The sequence below is a fragment of the Sphaerodactylus townsendi genome, linkage group LG11, assembly GCF_021028975.2.
Source record: "Sphaerodactylus townsendi isolate TG3544 linkage group LG11, MPM_Stown_v2.3, whole genome shotgun sequence".
NCBI classification, from domain to species: Eukaryota; Metazoa; Chordata; class Lepidosauria; order Squamata; family Sphaerodactylidae; genus Sphaerodactylus; species Sphaerodactylus townsendi.
Window position 1 is genome coordinate 54,643,958 of NC_059435.1, and position 20,893 is coordinate 54,664,850.

Below are 20,893 nucleotides of genomic sequence, written 5' to 3' on the forward strand. Positions count from 1 at the left end.
GCACAGGCCATTTACAGCGGCCCAGGGATGGCAAAAACGCCGTACCAGGGCAGCTATTCGCACAGGAGGCGCTGCTGGATTGCAGCAGTGCCGTCTTGGCCACCCGGGAGTGGCGTCAAGCCGCTCCTAATAACCTCACTCATTGAGCGAGGTTATTCTAAAACTCCGTCTTCCCATTGGCGCAGTGCGAACTGCACCGTTGGGAAGACAGTACTTTCCCCGTCCACTCCACTCATCTCGTCCTCCAGCGTGCTCTAGAGACCGTCAGGGACCCGCCCACGCTGGTCTCTAGGGGTCAGAGGGCAGCGTGGGCGGGTCCCTGATGGCCTCCAGAGCAACGCTGGAGGACGAGGTGAGTGGGGGGGGGGACGCAGAAGAGGTGGCTCCGTGCGAAGCCACCTCTTCTGCACCGGCTTCTACGGGGCCACTCGTACGCTCCTGTGCGAACGGCCCCCACCCCTCCACTGGCATAAAAGGGCCCATGAAACCCCACTTCCCAAACTCTACCTTCCCCATATCTCCAGGAATTTTCTAATCAAGAGTTAGCAACTTTGCTTGTAGATCAAAGTCTGGTATGATGTGCTGCCATTATTCTGAGCCTTAATCTACTAGAGTGATGGCAGGGTAGGGAAAAACAAACATGGGTCTTTGGGGCAAGGCCCTGAAGGGAATCAGGGAATCAGACTGGATCAGAGGTAGCAAGAAAGAACTATGCAAATTGTAGCCCCTGCAGAGACAAACTTGACTTGAAAGCTTGCCCCTGTTGTCCAATTGTGTTGGAGGACTGCCTGTCTGGATTAATTTGAGCTTACGTAGACAGAGAACTCTGGAGACTGCAGCCCTGTGTAGCACAGCACAAGAGGGCACTAGATCTGATGTTCCTGCTTCTATCTTTGACTGCTCTGGGTTTACTCTTGTATATGCAGGAGGGAAATGAGTAGTCTTCCTTTATTATATTTCGTTGTTTCTATTTCTTTATAGGAAGATTGTGTTGCAATAAGAACCAAACCTCTTAAAGCAGTGGGGACATGGAAAGATTTTTTCTGTTCAACCAAGAAAGGTTATATATGTCAAACAAGTACGGGTGAGTACTCTGGCCAGTTGGCTGACCACATTCTATCCATTGAAAAAATTATTTTCCCGAACTTTATTTCTATCATCTCCTATATGCTTCAAAGAAAGCAACTAGTTTATAGTAATATAGAATATATTTAGAGCAATGGTTCTCCATTTTTGCTACAGCAGGTTTACATTTTTTTTTATTCCCCAAAGTGCTATTTCTATTAATTTCAGTGGAACAAAAAAAGAAGTGAGATTTTGCTCTGGTGTCCCAATAATGGCAAAATAACTATCCTTCCAGTGTTGAAACTGCCACAATCATTCTCTTCCAAAGAATATTTATCTGATAGAATCTTTATATGTCTATAATCATTAGACTTTTTCCTTCTCTCTTTTTTGGCAAGAGCATTGCACTGTGTTTAATTTCCACCTTCCCTTTGCAGATCCCAAATCCCCTGTTGTTCCATCAGCCACACCTGTCCATTTATTCCATTTTCGTAATAGTAGCTACTTCTTCAGTGAAACCAAAATGACATGGAAGGATGCCCAGAAAAACTGTGAGCAACGAGACTACGACCTTGCCAGTATTTTAGATCCTTTCATCAATTCAGTCCTCTGGCTACGGCTGTTAAAATATGGTGGGCCTGTGTGGATTGGTCTCAACAGCAATGTGGTAAGTAGTCTGCACATTTGCCCCAAAAGTAGCATATACAGAATTTTCTGTCTGAGTTAACACAGTGTTTTTTAAATGCTTTACTAATCTCAGGCATTCAAGATATGTGGCATAATGCATTTAATCTTTAGTTGCATTTAGATGCATGGTTAGTTGCATTTAGATGATGGCATACCATTTAACTGACTGAAGCCATTAGATTACTTTATATCATGTTATGATGGGAATGTCCACGAGGTGTTTTTACTGTCATCTACTACCTCCTAGTGGACAGCAGCAAAATTAAAATGTATCTGCTTGAACATACAGTTAAACAGAAGTCCAGGGACATTAATGCTGGAGTGGAGGACTCTATTAATGATAGCACTGTCTCTTTAATTAAAAGCCTGAGGAAAAGAAATGTTTTGCCCTGGTGATTTTTTTAAATCCCAGGATGAGGGAAATATCATGGGATAAACCCACTTTAGGGCCAGGAACTGTGCAAACTTCTTGACTAAACTGGGATATTTCCCTTGCTCAACCTGGGATATTTGGACCATGTAGAAATGAACTAAGACTCCCTGCCAGAATAATTTCCCCCTCATGTTGCAACAGCTATATTGGTTCCTAGTTTATTTTCTGGGTCTTTAAAGCCCTTAATGGCCTTGGTCCTGGACCAGGTATCCGAGGGCCTTGTCATGCTTGTACCTCAAGATCTTTTTGAATTGGCCATCTCTACATACCAGTTCTGTGGAAAGTGGAAGAGATGGACAAGTGGTGGAGAGCTTTCTCTGCCATGGTCCCCAGGCTCTGGAATACCTTCCACCTTGAGATACAGTTTTTACCCTCATGAATAGCTGTCCAGAGATCTCTGACAATAATTATGTTTTGGATTACTTTCTGGATTATTTTTTTGTGCTAGGTTTTCTGTTTATGGGCTTTTGCTGAATTTGGGGGGCAGGCAAGTAATATAATTGTGATATGTTGCTATAATTTAAGGTTTTTAGTTGAGTTGAGTCCAGGTGTGTCTTTTTAACATGTTGGGTTTTTTTTAATTCTCTTTATTTTATGTAATGTTATTTTTTAAAGTTATTGTGAGCTGCTCTGAGAGTATTTTCAAGCAGAAGGGTGAGATATAAACCCAATTAACAAATCAAGAGCTCATCTTTCCAATGTTCTTATGATGCTGAATTAATCACTTTACCCATTGTGTTAATTTTTAGACTGATGGACAATATACATGGATTGATAAATTCAAAATGAAGTACACTAAATGGGCTGCAGGAGAACCAAAACAGAAATTCGGCTGTGTGTATTTGGCTGTAGATGGAATGTGGAAGACAGCATCGTGTAATGAAAACTATTTCTCACTGTGTAAACTATCTGATGGTAAGTGATGCAAGAAATTTTTCATTTTACATTGAACGGACTGTCATTTTGGCAGAAGTAATATCTATCAAGGTAACTGTTTAAACCCTTTTGTAGTGAACAGTAATTGCTGTCATATTTCACAGAAGTATGCACAGGCAGAATGTCAAACAAGGCCAGTAATACTTATAAAAAAAGAAACCAGTGGTTTGAGAACTTTTCAAGGAGCTATTGTTGCCTCATGCCCAGTTCTCCACAGGCATGACTAGTTTTTCCTCTTTCTTTCTGATGGAGGCTTTTCCCCCTCTAATAGGGGAATGTCCAGGGCATCGGACCCAAATGCAAACTACTCAACTCCCAGTGCTAAGAGAATGGGAAAATGGAGAAATTCCAATTTCTGCTAGATAAATGATAGGTACAGTCCAGTGATTGAAATCTGTAAAATTCTATCGTGGATATCATAGAAGTACTACTTTCTAAAAATGCTCTCTATGGTGCTTACATTATTCAAAGGGTTTCATATACATGATCACAATAAACTTTACTTTGTTATATAAGAATAACCCTGCTGGGTGAGACCAATGGTCTATCTGCTTCAGCATCCTGGCTTACACAGGGAGCAACCAGTTGCCTTGAGGGTCCAATAAACAGTTCATTGAGGCCAAGGTTCCCCCTGATGTAGCCTCCTACCACTGAGTTTCAGAGGATTACTGCCTCTAATTCCTTCAGTCCTCATGACTAGTAGCCATTGATGGATCTCTCCTCCATGATGTCCTTGAAAAATATAACATTATTATCCTCCTATGACATATGAGGCTGAGCTTCTTCACAGATACTAAGTAGTGAGTTTACGGCTGAAGCTTCAATCAGCCGTCTTCATTCTCTTGGCCATGATGCTAAACTGGCATAACGCAAAGGAATTAAGAAGAGTATTGAGTCTCTCTGAGAAAGGAGGGCTTAAAATATAGTAAATAATAGGTAAATAAACGAAATGATTAGTGTAACTTCAGAAATAAGACTAGCTAATTTTGCGCTTCATGTCAAGGAACAAAAATAAGTACAGGAAGCATCCTAGTCACATTTATGTTTTAAGAATATAATTTAAACTATCCTTAAAATATGGTGCTAGTCTTTGTAAAGTGTAAATACACTTGTAAAGTGAGATACACTTTTAGCTGACTCTGTTACTGGTGACTCATAGTGTCACAACGTCATAAGTTGTTGGGTCATTGTCCATTCTCTACTATGTGTATGCTAAGAGAACATTTGATTTATACATATTTGCCTGTCAGTTTCACTTGGAAAACTCTGAAGTCTTCCTCCAGCCTAGGAGTCTTCTTCAAGCTTAAGTGGGTCTTTTTCCAACAGAAGAAAGACTTAAATTAGAAGAAATCTCTTTAGTTTGGCAGAAAGCTTCAGAATCTTTCTAATGCAGTGCTAAGATACAGGCCAATAGCATGGCTTCAATGATGATTCCATAAATGTTTAGACAGTACTGTTTGGCTTGTTCATGCTTTGTATGGAACATCTGTTTTTCCAGTGAAGGCACCTACAGAACCTCCTCAACAACCAGGGAAGTGTCCAGAATCAGGGGATAAATCCTGGATTCCTTTCCGTGGCCACTGCTACTACTTTGAATCCTCATCAAGAAAGTCTTGGGCCAGAGCATCATTAGAGTGTTTAAAATTAGGCAAGTAGCACCATTCATTTGTTGGCGGGGGGGGGGGGGGGGGCCAGGACTTGGGTCCAGACTAATTTTTCTGCTCGTTTAAGGCATTTCTGTCAATGTAACAGAACATTCTTGCATTCCCCCCTCCTACTGTGGTCCACTGATCTTCCCAAAATGCTACTGTTGTGGGACAGGTGATCTTCAAGAACAGCATGAGAGGCAAATCAAGGGCCTGCAGCAAGGAGGAATTGCTGGAAGTTATGCCACCTCTTCCATTAGAAGATAATTTACTCTGGATCTAACCCATGACCTGCAGATAATAAATAAGATTGTGCACTCATTTTATACAGTGTGTATGTGGTCTTTTCAACCTTACCCACCCACCTGAGCATCCAGGCACTTGAGGTTATATCTGCACTCCGAAAATTATACATTCATGAACTAAAAAAGGAAAAAAAATGCTTTGCTTTTATGACTTCTCAGAGATGCTAGCATGTTGAGGTGGCCCTGAAGAATTTAGAACCCATAAACATCCCTTTCAGATGTACAATGCTTGAACTAATACATGAGTTCAGTGAAAAGGAAATGGGATTGTATCCATTCTAAATAAAATCAATGCCTTTGGTTTAGCAGGTAGCCCAAGTAATCTTTGTTTGCTTTCTCACTGATATTTTGCAGATTCTAATTTAGTTTCAGTAGCTGATTCAGCGGAAGCACGATTTCTAGCAGAAAACACAGAAGAACTTGAAAGTAAAACACGGACATTTTGGACAGGAATGTTCAGGAATGTGAATGGTATAATTTTTCAGTCTTTTTGTATTTTCTTACATAACCAACATATATTTATCTTAAACATTTTTCTAACAGTCTAAATACTGGCAAATACAAATGAAGCTTTAAACTATACCATAGTCTTGAAGTCTCCTGAAGATTTAAACTATACCATATAGTCTTGAAGTCACACCAATATCACCTATAATGAAAATAAATATTAGGTTAATAAATCTTAGATCAAATAACAGTTCTGTAGTTACAGGTTGGAAAAACAGCTCATGAGAGGGGGGAGTTAATTGCCCTCACCTTGCACCATGGGCCTTACAACCTAGGACTCCACATGGATGCTATTTAGGAAGAAATGTGCTGGGGAACCTCAGACATGGAACTACCAGCATTGCCAACAGCAGAGGGGAAATCACCCTGTTCTTTTGGTGCCATCTAGTCTCAGTTGACTTACAGCAACATTGTTGGGTTTTCAAGGCAAGAGATGTTCAGAACTGGTTTGCCATTACCTGTGTAGCAGCCCTGGATTTTCTCAGTGACCTCCCATCCAAATACTAACCAGGAGTTACCATGCTTAGCAGCAAGAATCCTATGAGATTGGGCTAACTTGGGCCATTCAGGTCAGGGCACCATGTCCTTTTAGTAGAGGTATAATGAGCTGAGGTAGGCAGTTGGAGTTTTTCATGACATGGAGGTAAATAATACCACCTGATAGTTGCCACAGATCACACTAACATTAAAGAGACAGCTCGATGGATCTGTTTTAAAATTGGCAACATTACTACCATCTCATCTATTTTGACCCTTATCCAGGAAGAAACAGTGTTTAATCTTGATTTGAATGTACTTATTTATTTCCACAAGAAAGAAAAAACAAAGAAAAAAATTCCACCTTCTCAATCAATTATCTGCGAGGTGACTAGAATAAAATATAGAAAAGGCTCGTTTGTTCTGCCTACTTTGACTAGAAATTAGGAATGTTCTGTAGAATGAAGAAGAGTTGGATTTATATCCCCCTTTCCCTCCTATAAGGTGACTCAAAGAAGCTGACAATCTCCTTTCCGTTCCCCCCTCACAACAAACACCCTGTAAGGTAGGTGGGGCTGAGAGAGCTCAGAACAATGATGGCGAACCTTTTCAAGACTGAGTGCCCAAATTGCAACTCAAAACCCACTTATTTATCACTAAGTGCCAAGACGGCAATTTAACCTGAATACTGAGATTTCAGTTTAGAAAAAACAGTTGGCTTCGAGGGACATGTTACTCGGAAATAAGCTTGGTAAAGCAACCGTGCAACGCTTCGCATGGGTGAATCACGACCCTAGGAGGGTTTACTCAGAAGCAAGCCCCATTGCCAGCAACCGAGCTTACTCCCAGGTAAAGGATCATGCCCAGGCCAGCCTAGGTGTGTGTGTGTGTGTGGGGGGGTAATTTTCCACCCCCCTACGTGCCCACAGAAAGGGCTCTGAGTGCCACCTCTGGCACCCGTGCCATAGGTTTGCCACCACCGGCTCAGAAGAACTGTGACTAGCCCAAGGTCACTCAGCTGGCATGTGCTGGAGTGCACAAACTAACCTGAATTCCCCAGATAAGCCTCCACAGCTCAAGCAGCAGAGTGGGGAATCAAACCCGGTTTCTCCAGATTAGAGTACACTGGCTCTTAACCACTAGCCACTGTTACTCTATAAGAATGGGTCTTATAGGATGAATTTGAGTCAGCTGAATTTGTGTCAGACATCAAAATGTGTGAAATTTGTCTGCAAGTTGTGCCCCATCTGATACTGGTGTGGATCCAACCAGATTTTTAGCTGGTGAAAAAGAAAAAAAAGGAGGGCCCCCTTTGACTACCAAAAGTGGTTATACAGGCAATCATAGGACATGCATGGACAAATGCCATGTGGAACATGTTGAAGATTTGAAGATTAGACATGCATTAAGAACCTGGAATTTAAGTCTGGATCTCAATCCACATATAGTTTTTAGCTACAAACATTTTAGTGTTTTATCCATGTTCAGAAGCAATCATACATGTAGGGGGCCCCCAACAGCTTCCTGGAACTGCTATTTGCTCAAGTGGGGCAAACATCCTGGGCTTTTGTGCACTCTTGTGTGGCTGTGTGCTTCGCAGTGGGTTTTCCCTGCAGTTTGCCATTTGCAGGGAAGACTTCCAACTGCAAAGCGTCCCCCAGCCAGGTGGATTTGCCCTTTTATAGTCTGGAGATCAGTTGTAATTTTAGAACTCAGGGTTCTCCTTTGATGTGGTAACCCTACTTGAAAAGAAAAAAAATCCTTTTCACTAGAGAACATGACAATTTATTGAGCAGACTTGTAGGAAAATTGTGATCGTAAGCTTTGAGACTCCTTAAAGTATAGAAAAGCAAGGTATAAAAACCTTCTCCTCCTCCTCATTCTTCTTCTCCTCCTCCTGCTGGAGGCAAGACCTGAGTGGAAATGAAAAGCAACTTTTAATTTGTCTACTCTAAATACTGTATCAAAGAGAAACCTTTAAAACTATTTCACAAATTACAGGAATAATTAAATTGTCTGAATCTATATGTTCAGGCAATTAACCATTGAACAGTCCTGCTTACTACAAGCCAGGAATTATCAAGAATTTTACTACAGCTCACTCTCTCTAATTTAATATTAGGCAATTGGTTATGGCTGGACAACAGTGTGATGGATTTTGTCAACTGGAATGTAGGAGAGCCTTCATCTCAAAAAGAGGAGGACTGTGTGGAAATGTATTCCTCATTAGGGACCTGGAATAATGTTTATTGCACTTCCTATGCAGGATTTATTTGTAAAAAACCAAAAGGTAAGTGATAATGTAACCTCAGCTTGTGGGTTCTGTGGGGCAGTACTTGGAATGAGTTGCAACAACAATTTTTAAACAACAAAATGGTTTACTTTTCTTTACAATTAACATTAAACATCAACATTTAACGTTACAATTCAAGGTCCTGTTCAGGTTACATTTCAAGTCCTTCTATTTACAGTCTACTGATATTGCCAAGTCCAATTTCTTCTTGCAAGTTGGCTGTGGCTCCTGAAGTACTCAAGGGCTTAGATGAACAGGTTACCACAGCTGTGATAAGAAGGTTTCCAGGAGAACTCTCACCCATTACAACCACAAAAGAAACCCTTTAACAAGGTGTTAAGGGCTTATAGGAAATCAAGGTCCTGAGTGTCTGGTAGCCTTGCTTCTTCTCTGCAAAAGAGCTCTTGCAGCCTCTCTCCTAGTCTTCGAAGTCTCCACCCCCTTGCTGGTCAACCTTATTCTGGGCCAACCCATTCTGGGCATAGGGTTACATTCTCCCCCACTAAAAGGCTGTCGTCTCCACAGTAATTGCAATACAACTTTTGAAATCCATTAAACAATGATTTCCCCATAGATTCCGGCACTGGAGGAACCACATTTGGTGCATCTGAATGCAGAACATTGTTCTTTCCCTTTGCAAAGATTTCCAACTGTCTCCAAACTTGGCTGCTACTCAAAGAAGTTTCGCAAAACTTTCCAGCAAAATGTTACCAAATTCAGCAAAGCAGTTTGCAGAAGGTTGATGTAGGGATTGCAGCTGGAATCCCTTCCTTCATATAGCTGCCAAACAGTGTTTTCAAATTAACACAGCAACATCTCTTGAACTTTCATATAAAACAGTTTTATGGGGATCAAACCCTCAACTTGTTGCTGCACACACTTCCCCCCATTGCAAGCAATTTATATTTGCAATCTCACTTCCAAGCTCCATCACCAGTTGGAGGCGCCATTTGTAACCCCTCCTAGCTTCTTGTGGGTTCTGTGGGGCAGTACTTGGAATGAGTTGCAACAACAATTTTTAAACAACAAAATGGTTTACTTTTCTTTACAATTAACATTGAACATCAACATTTAACGTTACAATTCAAGGTCCTGTTCAGGTTGCATTTCAAGTCCTTCTATTTACAGTCTACTGATATTGCCAAGTCCAATTTCTTCTTGCAAGTTGGCTGGCTCCTGAAGACTCCAAGGGCTTGATGAACAGGTTGCAACATGATGAAGGTTTCCAGGAGAACTCTCACCCATTACAACCACAAAAGAAACCCTTAACAAGGTGTTAAGGGCTTATAGAAATCAAGGTCCGAGTCTGAGTGGCGCGCTTGCTTCTGCAAAAAAATCTCTGGCAGCCTCTCTCCTGGGTTCTGAAGTCTCCACTCTGCCTTACTGGGTCAACCCATTCTGGGCCAACCCATTCTGGGCATAGGGGTTACAATAACATTAATATTTAATTATGTGCACTAATTTAGATGAAGGGGAGTAACTGGAAGAAACATTAACAATTTGAGATACGCAGATGACACCACATTGCTGGCAGAAAATAGTAAAGACTTGAAATGGCTATTGGTGAAGTTTAAAACAGAAAGTGAAAGCTGGCAGTGATGAGTTATGAAGCCTCCTGTTGGAAATTATCAATATCTTCAACCAGCACGGAGTTTTCCTGGGGAGGCAGTGGTATGACCACTCTTAAAGAAACCATCTTTGGATCCCTTAGATTTATCCAATTACCCTCTGGTCTCAAGCTTAACATTTCTGAGAGAACAGTCACAGAGCAACTGCAGGTGTTATTGGATGACACATCAGCTTTGGACCCATTCTAATCTGGCTTCTGTCCCAGCCATGGGATGGAGGCCATGCTGGTCACCATCACAGATGAATCTGTTGACAGCTGGATTGAGGCAAGTCAGTACTGCTGGGGCTTTTGGATCTCATCACAGCATTTGACGTGGTCAGTTATTATCTCTTGACCCAATACCTCACTGTTGCCAGAGGTTTAACAGCCTTAAATTAGTTGGCCTTGTGGGAAAGAATATCCCAGCAGCACCCCCTTGTGTGTGCAGTACCTCAGGGGGTGATCCTTACCTCAATATTATTTAACATCTATATGTGACCATTGATACAGCTTGTCTGGAGCTTTGGGCTGGGTTGCCATCAATATGCTGATCACCCAGTTTTTTCTGTTGATTGAGGGCCATCCAGCTTCTGCCCCAGATACTTTGGTCCAGTATCTGGAGGCTGTGGTGGAATGGTTACACCAGAGGAGGCTGAAACTAAATTCATCAAAGACAGAGGGCTTACGGGGTGAGAATGGGGTTTCCAACAGTTGATTTTGGATGATGAGATTTAACATCTGCCTCACCATAAAGACCCTGGGTTTGATCATGGAATCTTCCCTGTCTATGGAGGCTCAGGTCCCACATACCACCAGGACAGTCTTTTTTCATCTTTGTCAGGGCATGCAGTTGGTCCCTTATCTGTCCTGTACAAACTTGGACACAGTGATTCATTCAGTGGTCACCTCCAGGCTGTAACTTGCTCTAAGCTAGCCTATTCTTGCTCAGAAATTGCAGCTGGTTCAGAATGTGGCCGCAAGAGTACTCACTGGGACACCAGTGAGAGAGCACATTAAACCTACACTCTCCAGACTGCACTGGTTTCCAGCTGAATTCCAGATAATTTTCCAGGTTTTGGTATTAACCTTTAAGGCTTTGAGTGGTCTGGAACTGTTGTATTTTTGGGACTGTATCTCACCCAGAGGCGTAGGTGGGCCAGGTTGCGCCCTGTGCGCACTCTGGCTTTTTCGTCCCCCCCACATGGCGGCGCCCCCCCCCACTCCCACTCCCACTCCCACTTACTTTAGAAAACCGAGCAGGCTGGAGAACAGGCCTTCCTGTTCTGGTGGGAACTACATTTCCCAAGGTCTCCTGGAAAATGTAGTTCCCACCAGAACAGGAAGGCCTGTTCTGCAGCCTGATCGGTTTCCTAAAGTAAGTGTGGGGGGGCGCCGGGGCGGGGAGACCCTGGGAATTGTAGTTCCCACCAGAATAGGAAGGCCTGTTCTCCAGCCTGCTTGGTTTTCTAAAGTAAGTGTGGGGGGCACCGCGGGGGGTGCCATGGGAAGGGGGAGGGCCCGGGGGATTTTGCACCCCCCATGTGACCCAAACTCATGCACCTGGTACGTCACGCACCCCTCATCCCCTGGGAGCTTCGCCGCTGATCTCACCATATCACCCCCAAAGTATCCTCTGATAATTGGATAGTAATCTATTGGTGGTTCCCAATGGAGACTTCCAGCTGAGTTCCACTTGAGATAGGGTCTTCTCAGCTCTGGCTCCCAGTTGATGGAGCTCACTCCCAGCAAACATAAGCACTGCAGGATTTACATCAATTCTGTAGGACCTGTAGGACCGAAATGTTCCACTACTAGGCTTACAACTGAAGATGTCTGTCCTAAACTGTAACATCTTGGCCCCTGAGTTCATATCTCTCCTCTCTTACACATAAGATCTAGTACTAGGGTGGCAGCAGAATTATTAATTGATAGGTAAAGTTTTTAGTCAAAATCTGGGTATTTGTTGTACATTAGAATGTTTTAATCTATTAATTTATTTATGTGGTGCAACTGATTGTTTTAAAATGTGTGTTAGCCGCCCTGAGCTCAGCTTTGGCTGGGGAGAGTGGGATATTGAATAAAGTAATAAACGAATAAAATTAAAAACAATAAAAACCGTCAGCAACAAAATATAACAATTAACACTGCAATTAAAATAGCCTTAAAATAACCCCAACCCTGATTTCCCCACCCCCACCTTCTAGATCAGCAGCTGTAGAGGGGGATTTCCAGGGAGGCTGACCAAATGCCCAGGCAAAGAGGAAGGACTTTGTCATGTGCCTAAACCCATGAAGGGTTGGTGCATCGCAAATCTTATACCTTGGTTGCCTCCCCAACGGGTACTGAAAATAGGTTACATAATTCCCATCTTCTCTATTTGATTCTCACAACAATCTTGTGAGGTAGGTTAGGCTGAGAGAGACTAATTAGCCTAAGGACATCCAACAAGCTTGCATAGTATGAATGTCACTTTAAACTTCATTCTTTCAGCTACTAGTCTGACATTCTGAACTACCACACCACACTGGCTGCATGATGTAACCTTGTCTGGGTAGCTTTTAGCATCCTGGGATCTAAAGATTCAGGCAGGCACCATCTGATTTAGTATAATTGTAAAGCATTATATAATAACACACTTTTGAACACATGTTAAATAAACATTAGCCTTCTATTTTTGCAGTTATGGAAGTTGCGCCTACTGCTATGAAGCTTCCAACAAATAACGGTAAGATTTTTCTAACCAAGTAAAGACACACATGAAGAACCAAGAATAATCTTTGTATAAGCCATGTTTTGGATTTTTGGATTAAATGGAAGATTGCCAAGACTGATGTGGGAAATTGCTGATGATTTAGGACCAGTACCTTGGGAGGGAAGAGTTTGGGAAAAGGAGGGAACTTAAGAGGAGGAGGAAGAGGAGGAGGAGGAGGAGGAGGAGGAGGAGGAGACGACAAAATATTTGATCAATGACCAAATATGAGCTTAATAGGGGGATGCTGCCATAGAGTTTAGCCTCCAGTGCTGCCATTTTCCCCAGGAGACTTGATCTCTGTGTTCTGGGGAATAGTTGTAATGGTTAGAGCATTTCACTAAATGTTTAAATAACACACAGTGTTCTGAATTGTTCAAACTCTTTAGACCCACCATTTTAAATTATAGATTATGGCTTATATCCAGAATTTCCTTTCCACGATTAGTGGAGTCTTCTCTGGATGAAGAATGCTTGTTCTGGTCCAAGTGGTATGTTAAGCTGTCGGAAGACTCCTTGCCCTAGAGGAAGGCTTCACTGCTTGCAAATAAATCCTTTTCATTTCAACTCTATAAGTATTTTACTCAGATGTGTAATTGTTATATTGAAATACATGTTTCCCCAAAGAGATGCTGCTTTTGATTGTAAATATTTTTATGGCATTCTAATTGGGCCGGCAGTCATGTCATTATTAAGGCATAGCTAAATCTCTTTTGACACCTAGAGGGCAACATTTCATTAAAAAGAAGAATTAAATTGGGAGAACCCAGATGTTTCCAGTACCTAACTATCTGCTATTTAAATCAAACGTACTATTGTTGTTAACTACTCTAAATTAATTTACAGAACCCAGAAAGACAGAAGAGTTTCCTAAGCCATCCCACAGCAAGTCTACTGTGGTGGTTATAGTGGTGATCCTCATCCTATCCGGAGCTGCTCTTGCAGTTTACTACTTCTATAAGAAGAGGAATCAGAGGGCGCTGCCAGATGAAAACTTTGAGAACTCTCTCTATTTCAATGGTGATGCAATGCCTGGGACTAGTGATACAAAGGACCTTGTGTTGAATATGGAACGCAATGAACATGCTGCCATTTAGTCTGATGAAACATAAACTGTGCCCTGTTTTAATAAACAGATGGAATTCTTGAAGTACTGTGACAAGCTAATTTTCCCATGTGAAATAGTTACAGCAACCTCCATTATTCCAGTGTGTCCTTGAACATGAACAGCAGTAACTGCATTTCGTGCTCCTAGCAGTTCCATGCACAAACCCATTATTTCTCAATAGCCAAAGTAGCTAGAAAACAGAGTGGCTAGATCATAGTGGGTAGCTGACAACACCTAACAGGCTATCCATTCTAAAATTCAGGACCAACAGTTTGGGTCAGCATTATTGAGAAGGATGCCAATGTGCATCTTCCGTGAAGTACTCCACTGTCAATTCCTGGCTCTTCTTGGACTTCTGTATGGTTTTCTGCTGTCACTGCTATCTCACTTGGAAAGAGTGAGCATTGAGAGGCAAAAAGGAATAGCTTCTGTCTGCCACCTCCCTCTCCCTAGTTAGCAAAGTGGATTGGGCCTCAGGGCTTCTCAAAACCTGGCACTTTCAGCAGACAACGCTTCATGGAAGCACCTCCATCCCCCACCAATGGGCAGTGGGAGAAAATAGGGGGGAAGTCATTGATGATGCTTTGATGTCACCAATCAGTGCTGCAGGATTTTGTTGAACTCTTAGAATGTCAGTGATGTCACTTGGGTTTTTTAGCAGGAAGTAACATTGACAATGTGTTTCCTGGTGTCTTAGGCCCTTTCCGCACTGTGGAAAGGGCGCCCCTGCACTGGCAGGAATTCTGCTGGTGGAAGGGTGGGGGCCGTTCACACGGGAGTGTGCAAGCAGCCCCCGCAGAGGCTGGCGCGGGAGAGGTGGCTCCGCACGAAGCCGCCTCTTCCCCGTCCCCCCACTCACCTCGTCATCCTGCGGTATCGCTTCCTCAAGCTGGACTTCCTAAGACACTGCTTCACTCGCTGCCCTCCGACTCCAGGGGTCGGAGGACAGCCAGGGAGGGTCTCAGCAGTCCAGTAGAGCCACGCAGGACGCACTCCAAAGGTGAGTGGGGAGACAGGGAAAACAGCAGTCTGCAGCCCTGCTGTGCCGTTCGCACCGCGCCGGCGGGAACACGCTGTTTTCCAAAAACCTCCCTTCAGGAGGGAGGTTTTTGGAGGTGACCTGACGCCGCTCTGGGGGAGGTGGAGGGGAGCCAGGTCAGTGCTGCTGCGTTTCAGCAGCGCCGCCTGTGCGAACGGCTCCCTGGGGACGGCGTTTTTGCCGTCCCCAGGGCACCGTATTTGGCCCGTACAGAAAGGGCCATTGCGTTTCCTGGTGGTTCTAGGGATGCATCTGGCAGCTCTAAGCCAGAACTGTGAACACTGGAAGTGCAATCAAAAGATTCAATTGCTGGATAAAAATAAGAACTTAAAATATGGCTTTGCTAATGTTGGTTTCTGCTAACTACCTGATATTTTGGAACTGACATTTTTTCTTCAACATTGGTTGTTTACCAAGTTGTTCAGTTCTTTGAGCCGCCACATAAACTTAATAAATACTTTCCATTGTTCCATCTCTCTGTGACGCCACTATCTGTGTACATGGAACATCAATTCGGCAAACTGTTCAACTCTGTATTATCATGTCATACCCCAGTGATAGTGCACATACAGAAGACCTCGAGTTCATTCCATGACATCACCAGCTAACAGGGAGCAGTTCTGGGAAAAATCTGTCGGCGGAACCTCTACAATGTAGAGTAGATTAGATAGATCAACAGACTCAACTCAGTAAAAGACAGAGCTGTTACGCAGAGGCAGAAAATGGTAAACCACCTCTGAATATCTCTTGCCTTGAAAACCCAGTGGGTTGGCCATAAGACACATGAAACTCAACAGCAAAACAAAAAAAAATTAATGATCTTTAAAAAGGCTTATTGGTAACAGTCTTGTTCAGGTCTTGCAGATTGAAGGCAGTGGCAGACCACTTTTGAAAATATCTTGCCTTCTGAACTTGTCTTGACAAAAAAAAAGAAAAATCCCAGATATGTGAGGAATGGGTTTCTGAAGACTATTATTTCCTTTTGCAGATTTTAACCTCATTACATTTCCTTTTTCACAATTGCAACTGCCAGCTTATTAACAGTTTTCATGTCATATGTTAAGTCACTAAGTGTTTCTGCATAAAGAACATTTTGTACTGCATCGTTCACAAATGTTTATCATTTGCACTTCCAAAGTTTCTACAAGATCAAAGGGGGGATTTAATGGATTTTTTTCCAACCTGACATGCTTTGCACTGAAAATTAAAATGTCATATGTCACCAAAAGTAAATGCAAAAGAAGCATAGATTTTAATATGTAGCTATTGTGTTGAGCTTTGTAAACTTTCTTTTGCTAAGATGACCCACCGCTTGACTCTGGCCTAGGTTTATACATTCGTTGGAGCCGTGACTACCCTGTTCTTAGCAGTGCTTTAACTGCTGAGATAGTTTCATCCCAACTACTTTAGCAGAATGCATATAAAGCTCCTTTTATATGATTTCCAAATCCCTTCTTGCTATGACTTGAAGTAATTACTACAGTGGCTTGCCATTGTTTCGGGGTAAGATGGGGGTAGTGCACCTTTGTTGTTCAAATTTATACTCTCAGATCCCAGGACCTGTGGATCTGATTGTGCATGTGCATATGCTTAGAATTCTATCTTGGATGGAATCATAGGAGCTGACAAAGTTAGTCAGTAAACGGTTTTAATCTTCATTTATGCAAAAGCAAAGAAGAAAAGCTAGGCCCTTAGTTTACCATGGTGCTGGGTGATTTGGAAAGAGCTAGGAGACATCTAGAATGATACTGGTGGAAAAGCCATACTGAATCTGACATATTGTTTTGGAATACCTAAGAAGCAGAGGTAGCAGCAGCAAAGAACTGTTATTTCACTGCTACCATCACATCAGGTAGTTCACAACCATCTCAATTGCTTAAGGTATCTCAGAATCTACTTTCTCCTAAATCTAAGCCTTTGTCTCCAGAACAGATAATTAGTTGTGATACTTTTGCAAAGTTTTTTGTGATGATAAATCATTGTGAATACACTCTGATCTGGATACCAGTTGTAACACAGGTCAGAAAAATGCTTACTACATTGCCTGGTCTATTTATGGATCATTGCAATCCAGTTTCCATAATGGATGGGATTAGGAAAGGCCACTACTTTTGTCCTGGGTCTCTGCCTATCCTGGCTACTAAAATTATGTAAGGAGCCCTTGTTGATTATAAATCAGTCCCTAACTTAGGCCCTTTCCGCACGGGCCATTTACAGTGGCCCAGGGACGGGAAAAACGCCATCCCGGGGCAGCTGTTCACACAGGAGGCACTGCTGGATCACAGCAGCACCGTCCTGGCCGCTCCTAATAACCTCGCGCTTTCCCCATCCCCTCCACTCACCTCGTCCTCCAGCATGCTCTGGAGGCCATCAGGGACCCGCCCACGCTGCCCTCTGACCTCCAGAGGTCGGAGGGCAGCGTGGGCAGGTTCCTGACAGCCTCCAGAGCGACGCTGGAGGACAAGGTGAGTGGGGGGGGGGGACGCAGAAGAAGCGCCTCAGTGCGAAGCCACCTCTTCTGCACTGGCTTCTGCGGGGTCGCTCGCACGTTCCCGTGCGAATGGCCCCCATTCCTCCACCGGCATAATTTCTGCTGGTGGAGAGGCGCCCTTTCCGCTGTGCGGAAAGTCTCACTGGGTGCCTTACCTTTGTCTTGTCTGGATTCAGCCTCAGTTTGTTGGTCCTTATCCAGCCCATAACTGCTTCTGGGCAATGGTCTGGGCAATGGTCCAGCACACAGAGTGCTTCTCCTGACTCTGTTATGACTAATACCAGGCAACAGTTGGTCAGGAGATGGGTCATTCTTTTGATCAGTCTTCCAGAGAAGTCTGCATTGTAAGGGAGATTCCTGAAAAGTCTGGGTGGGTAGATTATTGTTCTGCAAAGCACATTTAGTCACTCCACAAAGTTGATGAGTCTCAAAGGAAGAGAGTGGACTTATGAATGATGACAAGCCAGAATGTTCATGGAGGTTGCATTGACAGTCTTTTATTGAAACATTAATCACACATAGCTTGATCTGAGCCCTCTGGGAAAGGGCAGGATAAAAATATGATAAAATAAACAAATAAACAAATAAATAAAAAAGAGGAATAGAAAATAAAAAAGGAACTGGTTGTTGTGGGTTTTCCAGGCTGTGTAGTTGTGGTCTCATGGATCTACCAGACCATGGCCACACAGCCTGGAAAACCCACAACAACCAGTTGAATCTGGCCATGAAAACCTTTAACAATATAGAAAAAGGGAAATTCCGCTAGGTTTTATTTTTTTTTCCAAAAACTATCTTGGGCCGCTTCATACGCGGTCGGCAAAATAAGACGCCGCCGTCGCAACGAAAAAGAAGCATCAGCCAGAGCCGCTCGACGAAGCGCGAGGTAAAGAATCGCGTCGCTGCCGCTAAGCAACAGCTTAAACCGGGCGCCAAGACGGTTAATATTCAGAAAACTTAAAGCCACTCTTTTCCCATATGACGCGCCTTCGACGCCGCTTTCGACTGCGCTAACAGCCAGCCACTTGAGCTATGCCGCCATAAATGCGTCAGACTGGCCTGCACGAGCCGTTAACGTCGCATGGTACTTAACATCAGCTGAGACGCCGCTTCGCGCCGCCCGCGCTTTCGAACCGTCACATTTCTGCGGGGGGGCTGCGGATCAGCCCGCGTCGCCCTGTCTGTTCTTCAGCGGCTTTTGGTAACGTGCCAGATGCCGAATTTGAAGCGACGCCATCGCGACGCTGCTTTTGGCCGTGCGGAAACGGCCTTAGTTAAATGAGTAATTCTTTCTTGAGACCCTGGCAATGCTGCAAGTCAGAGTAGACAGTATTGCTGACCAGTGGTCTGACTCACTATAAAGCAACTTCATACATTCATAAAGTTATCTAATTTATGAAAGGGAAAAAAAATTAATGACACTGAGCTACATTTATGTGAAGCAAATCTGGGTCCTGCTTCTGTCAAAAAGTGTCTTCTATATAAACCTCCCACTGATTTTACACAGTTGAAGAGATTCTTCTTCAAGTTGCACCCCAGAAGAAGTCCTAATTGCACAGCAGGGTTTCTTAGTAACTGTCAACAGCAAAAACGCAATACCCCTGTCTGGCTCTAATACAAGATTAAAAACTCAATTTTAATGAAAATGTTTAAAACATATATATCCTTAAACATGTGCACTATACATGAGGGGGACAACAGATGAATCTGAAGCAATGTGCTTCAGATTCATCTGTTGTCCACCTCATGTATAATGCACATGTTTAAGGATATATATGTTTTAAACATTTTCATTAAAATTGAGTTTTTAATCTTGTATTAGAGCCAGACAGGGGTATTGCGTTTTTGATGTTGACATTTATACTGTCTCAGGCTCCGCTTTGTATGTAATTTCTTAGTAACTGTCCCAGAACTCTGGTATGCCCTGACCCTTGAAATTCCAGTTTGCTAAGAACATTCAAAATGGGACTGATGCTCACATTAGTCTTTTATAAAGTTTCTTGGTTTCTTGCCCTGCCCTGACAGTCTTACCATTGACTTCATGCTTTAATTTTTAAAAGTTAAGATGGTGAATTGTTTTATTATTTAATGATTTATCATTGTTTGATCATTTTCTGCTTGGAGAAGCAGCTTAAAGCAAATATGTTGTGTAGGCCTTCCTTGAATGCTGCAAGGATGTTACCTGCATCATTTATATCTTCTGCTTAAATGTCTACATAGCTGACAGCACATTTTGAAATCAAGAAGCCACTTGAATCATCTGGAGTATTTCAAAACATTGACAAGACTTTCCTAATCCCACAAATACTTTCACTTCTCGTATTTTTGTGAATCTCTGTTTCCAGATGTGAATTTTTTAAAGAAGGCAGGGCAAAAAAAGATTTATAAGGTAGAAGACAGCTTTTTTTTAAAAAAAAAATTATGTTATGTATAGTGTGCCTTTCTCACTGGGTCTCAAGGCAGATTACATGGAATGACTCTATACAATCAACAGGATGAGACATTTAATTAAAAAAGAGAGTGTTTGAGTTGTAGAACTAACCCGAAATCTAGAAAGCAAAACTGAGGCAAAGCTTAAGTTGACACATAAAATGAAGCAAAATTACATAGTGGGATCCAACAAACGTACATGAAACTATACACAGTAGGATACACACAGTTCCTAATAATTGGTCCAATAGTGCGTGCATAGAAATGTCCTCGAATAATTCAGTTTTGAATACTTGCAGGAAGTCAGGAGAGTGGGAGCCTTCCTGGCCTCCTTAAACAGGCCATACAATAAGGCGGGGAGTCGGGACTATAATGGAGAAGGCATATGTATAGACAGTGGTTAATCTTGACTATTTGCAGGTTGACATCTGCAGAAGACCCTACTTGGATGGACCAGTCATTGCAGAGCATGGAGGGAGATGGTCATGCAGATATGAGGGTCCAAGGCCATGAAAGGCTTTGTATGTGATAACCAATACTTTAAATTGACCCCAGTAACTTATGGGAAGCCAGCAGAGTGATTGCAGACTGGGAGTAATATGCATGCTCTATTAAGCTCCTGATAATAGCCAAACTGTGGCATTCTGCACCAAATGGAATTTCCAAATCAGTTATGAAGGGAGACCAACATATAGTGCATTACAGTAGTCTAGTCTCAGTGTCACCATGGTATGAATCCCAGTCATCAGATCAATTGTATCAAGGTAAGGGCTATTTGTATTAAGGTAAGGGGCTTGACTGAGATTTCCCCTAAACATTAGGAAGAACTTTCTGATGATAAGGGCTGTTTGACTGGAATACACTGCCACAAAAGGTGATGGAGTCTCCTTCTTTGGAGGTTTTTAAACAGAGGCTGGATAATCATCTGTCAGGAGTGCTTTGATTGTGTATTCCTGCATGGTAGTGTTTGGACTCAATTGTCCTTGTGGTATCTTGTGGAGCAGCAGTGGCGTAGGAGGTTAAGAGCTCATGTATCTAATCTGGAGGAACCGGGTTTGATTCCCAGCTCTGCCGCCTGAGCTGTGGAGGCTTATCTGGGGAATTCAGATTAGCCTGTACAC

At 42.8% G+C, this 20,893-nt stretch overlaps 1 protein-coding gene across 1 annotated transcript in view; it reads left to right on the plus strand.

Moving 5' to 3' along the window:
* The window catches only part of MRC1 (mannose receptor C-type 1), a 54,265-nt gene extending 40,408 nt beyond the window's left edge, over positions 1-13,857 (plus strand). The window contains exons 23-30 of the mRNA XM_048511127.1: positions 982-1,084; positions 1,503-1,732; positions 2,935-3,100; positions 4,620-4,769; positions 5,427-5,543; positions 8,179-8,346; positions 12,639-12,683; positions 13,554-13,857. Of these exons, the coding sequence (XP_048367084.1) occupies positions 982-1,084; positions 1,503-1,732; positions 2,935-3,100; positions 4,620-4,769; positions 5,427-5,543; positions 8,179-8,346; positions 12,639-12,683; positions 13,554-13,804 (1,230 nt within the window). The 3' untranslated portion in view covers positions 13,805-13,857. The remainder of the gene's footprint in view (positions 1-981; positions 1,085-1,502; positions 1,733-2,934; positions 3,101-4,619; positions 4,770-5,426; positions 5,544-8,178; positions 8,347-12,638; positions 12,684-13,553) is intronic.
* Positions 13,858-20,893: the final 7,036 nt, after the last annotated feature.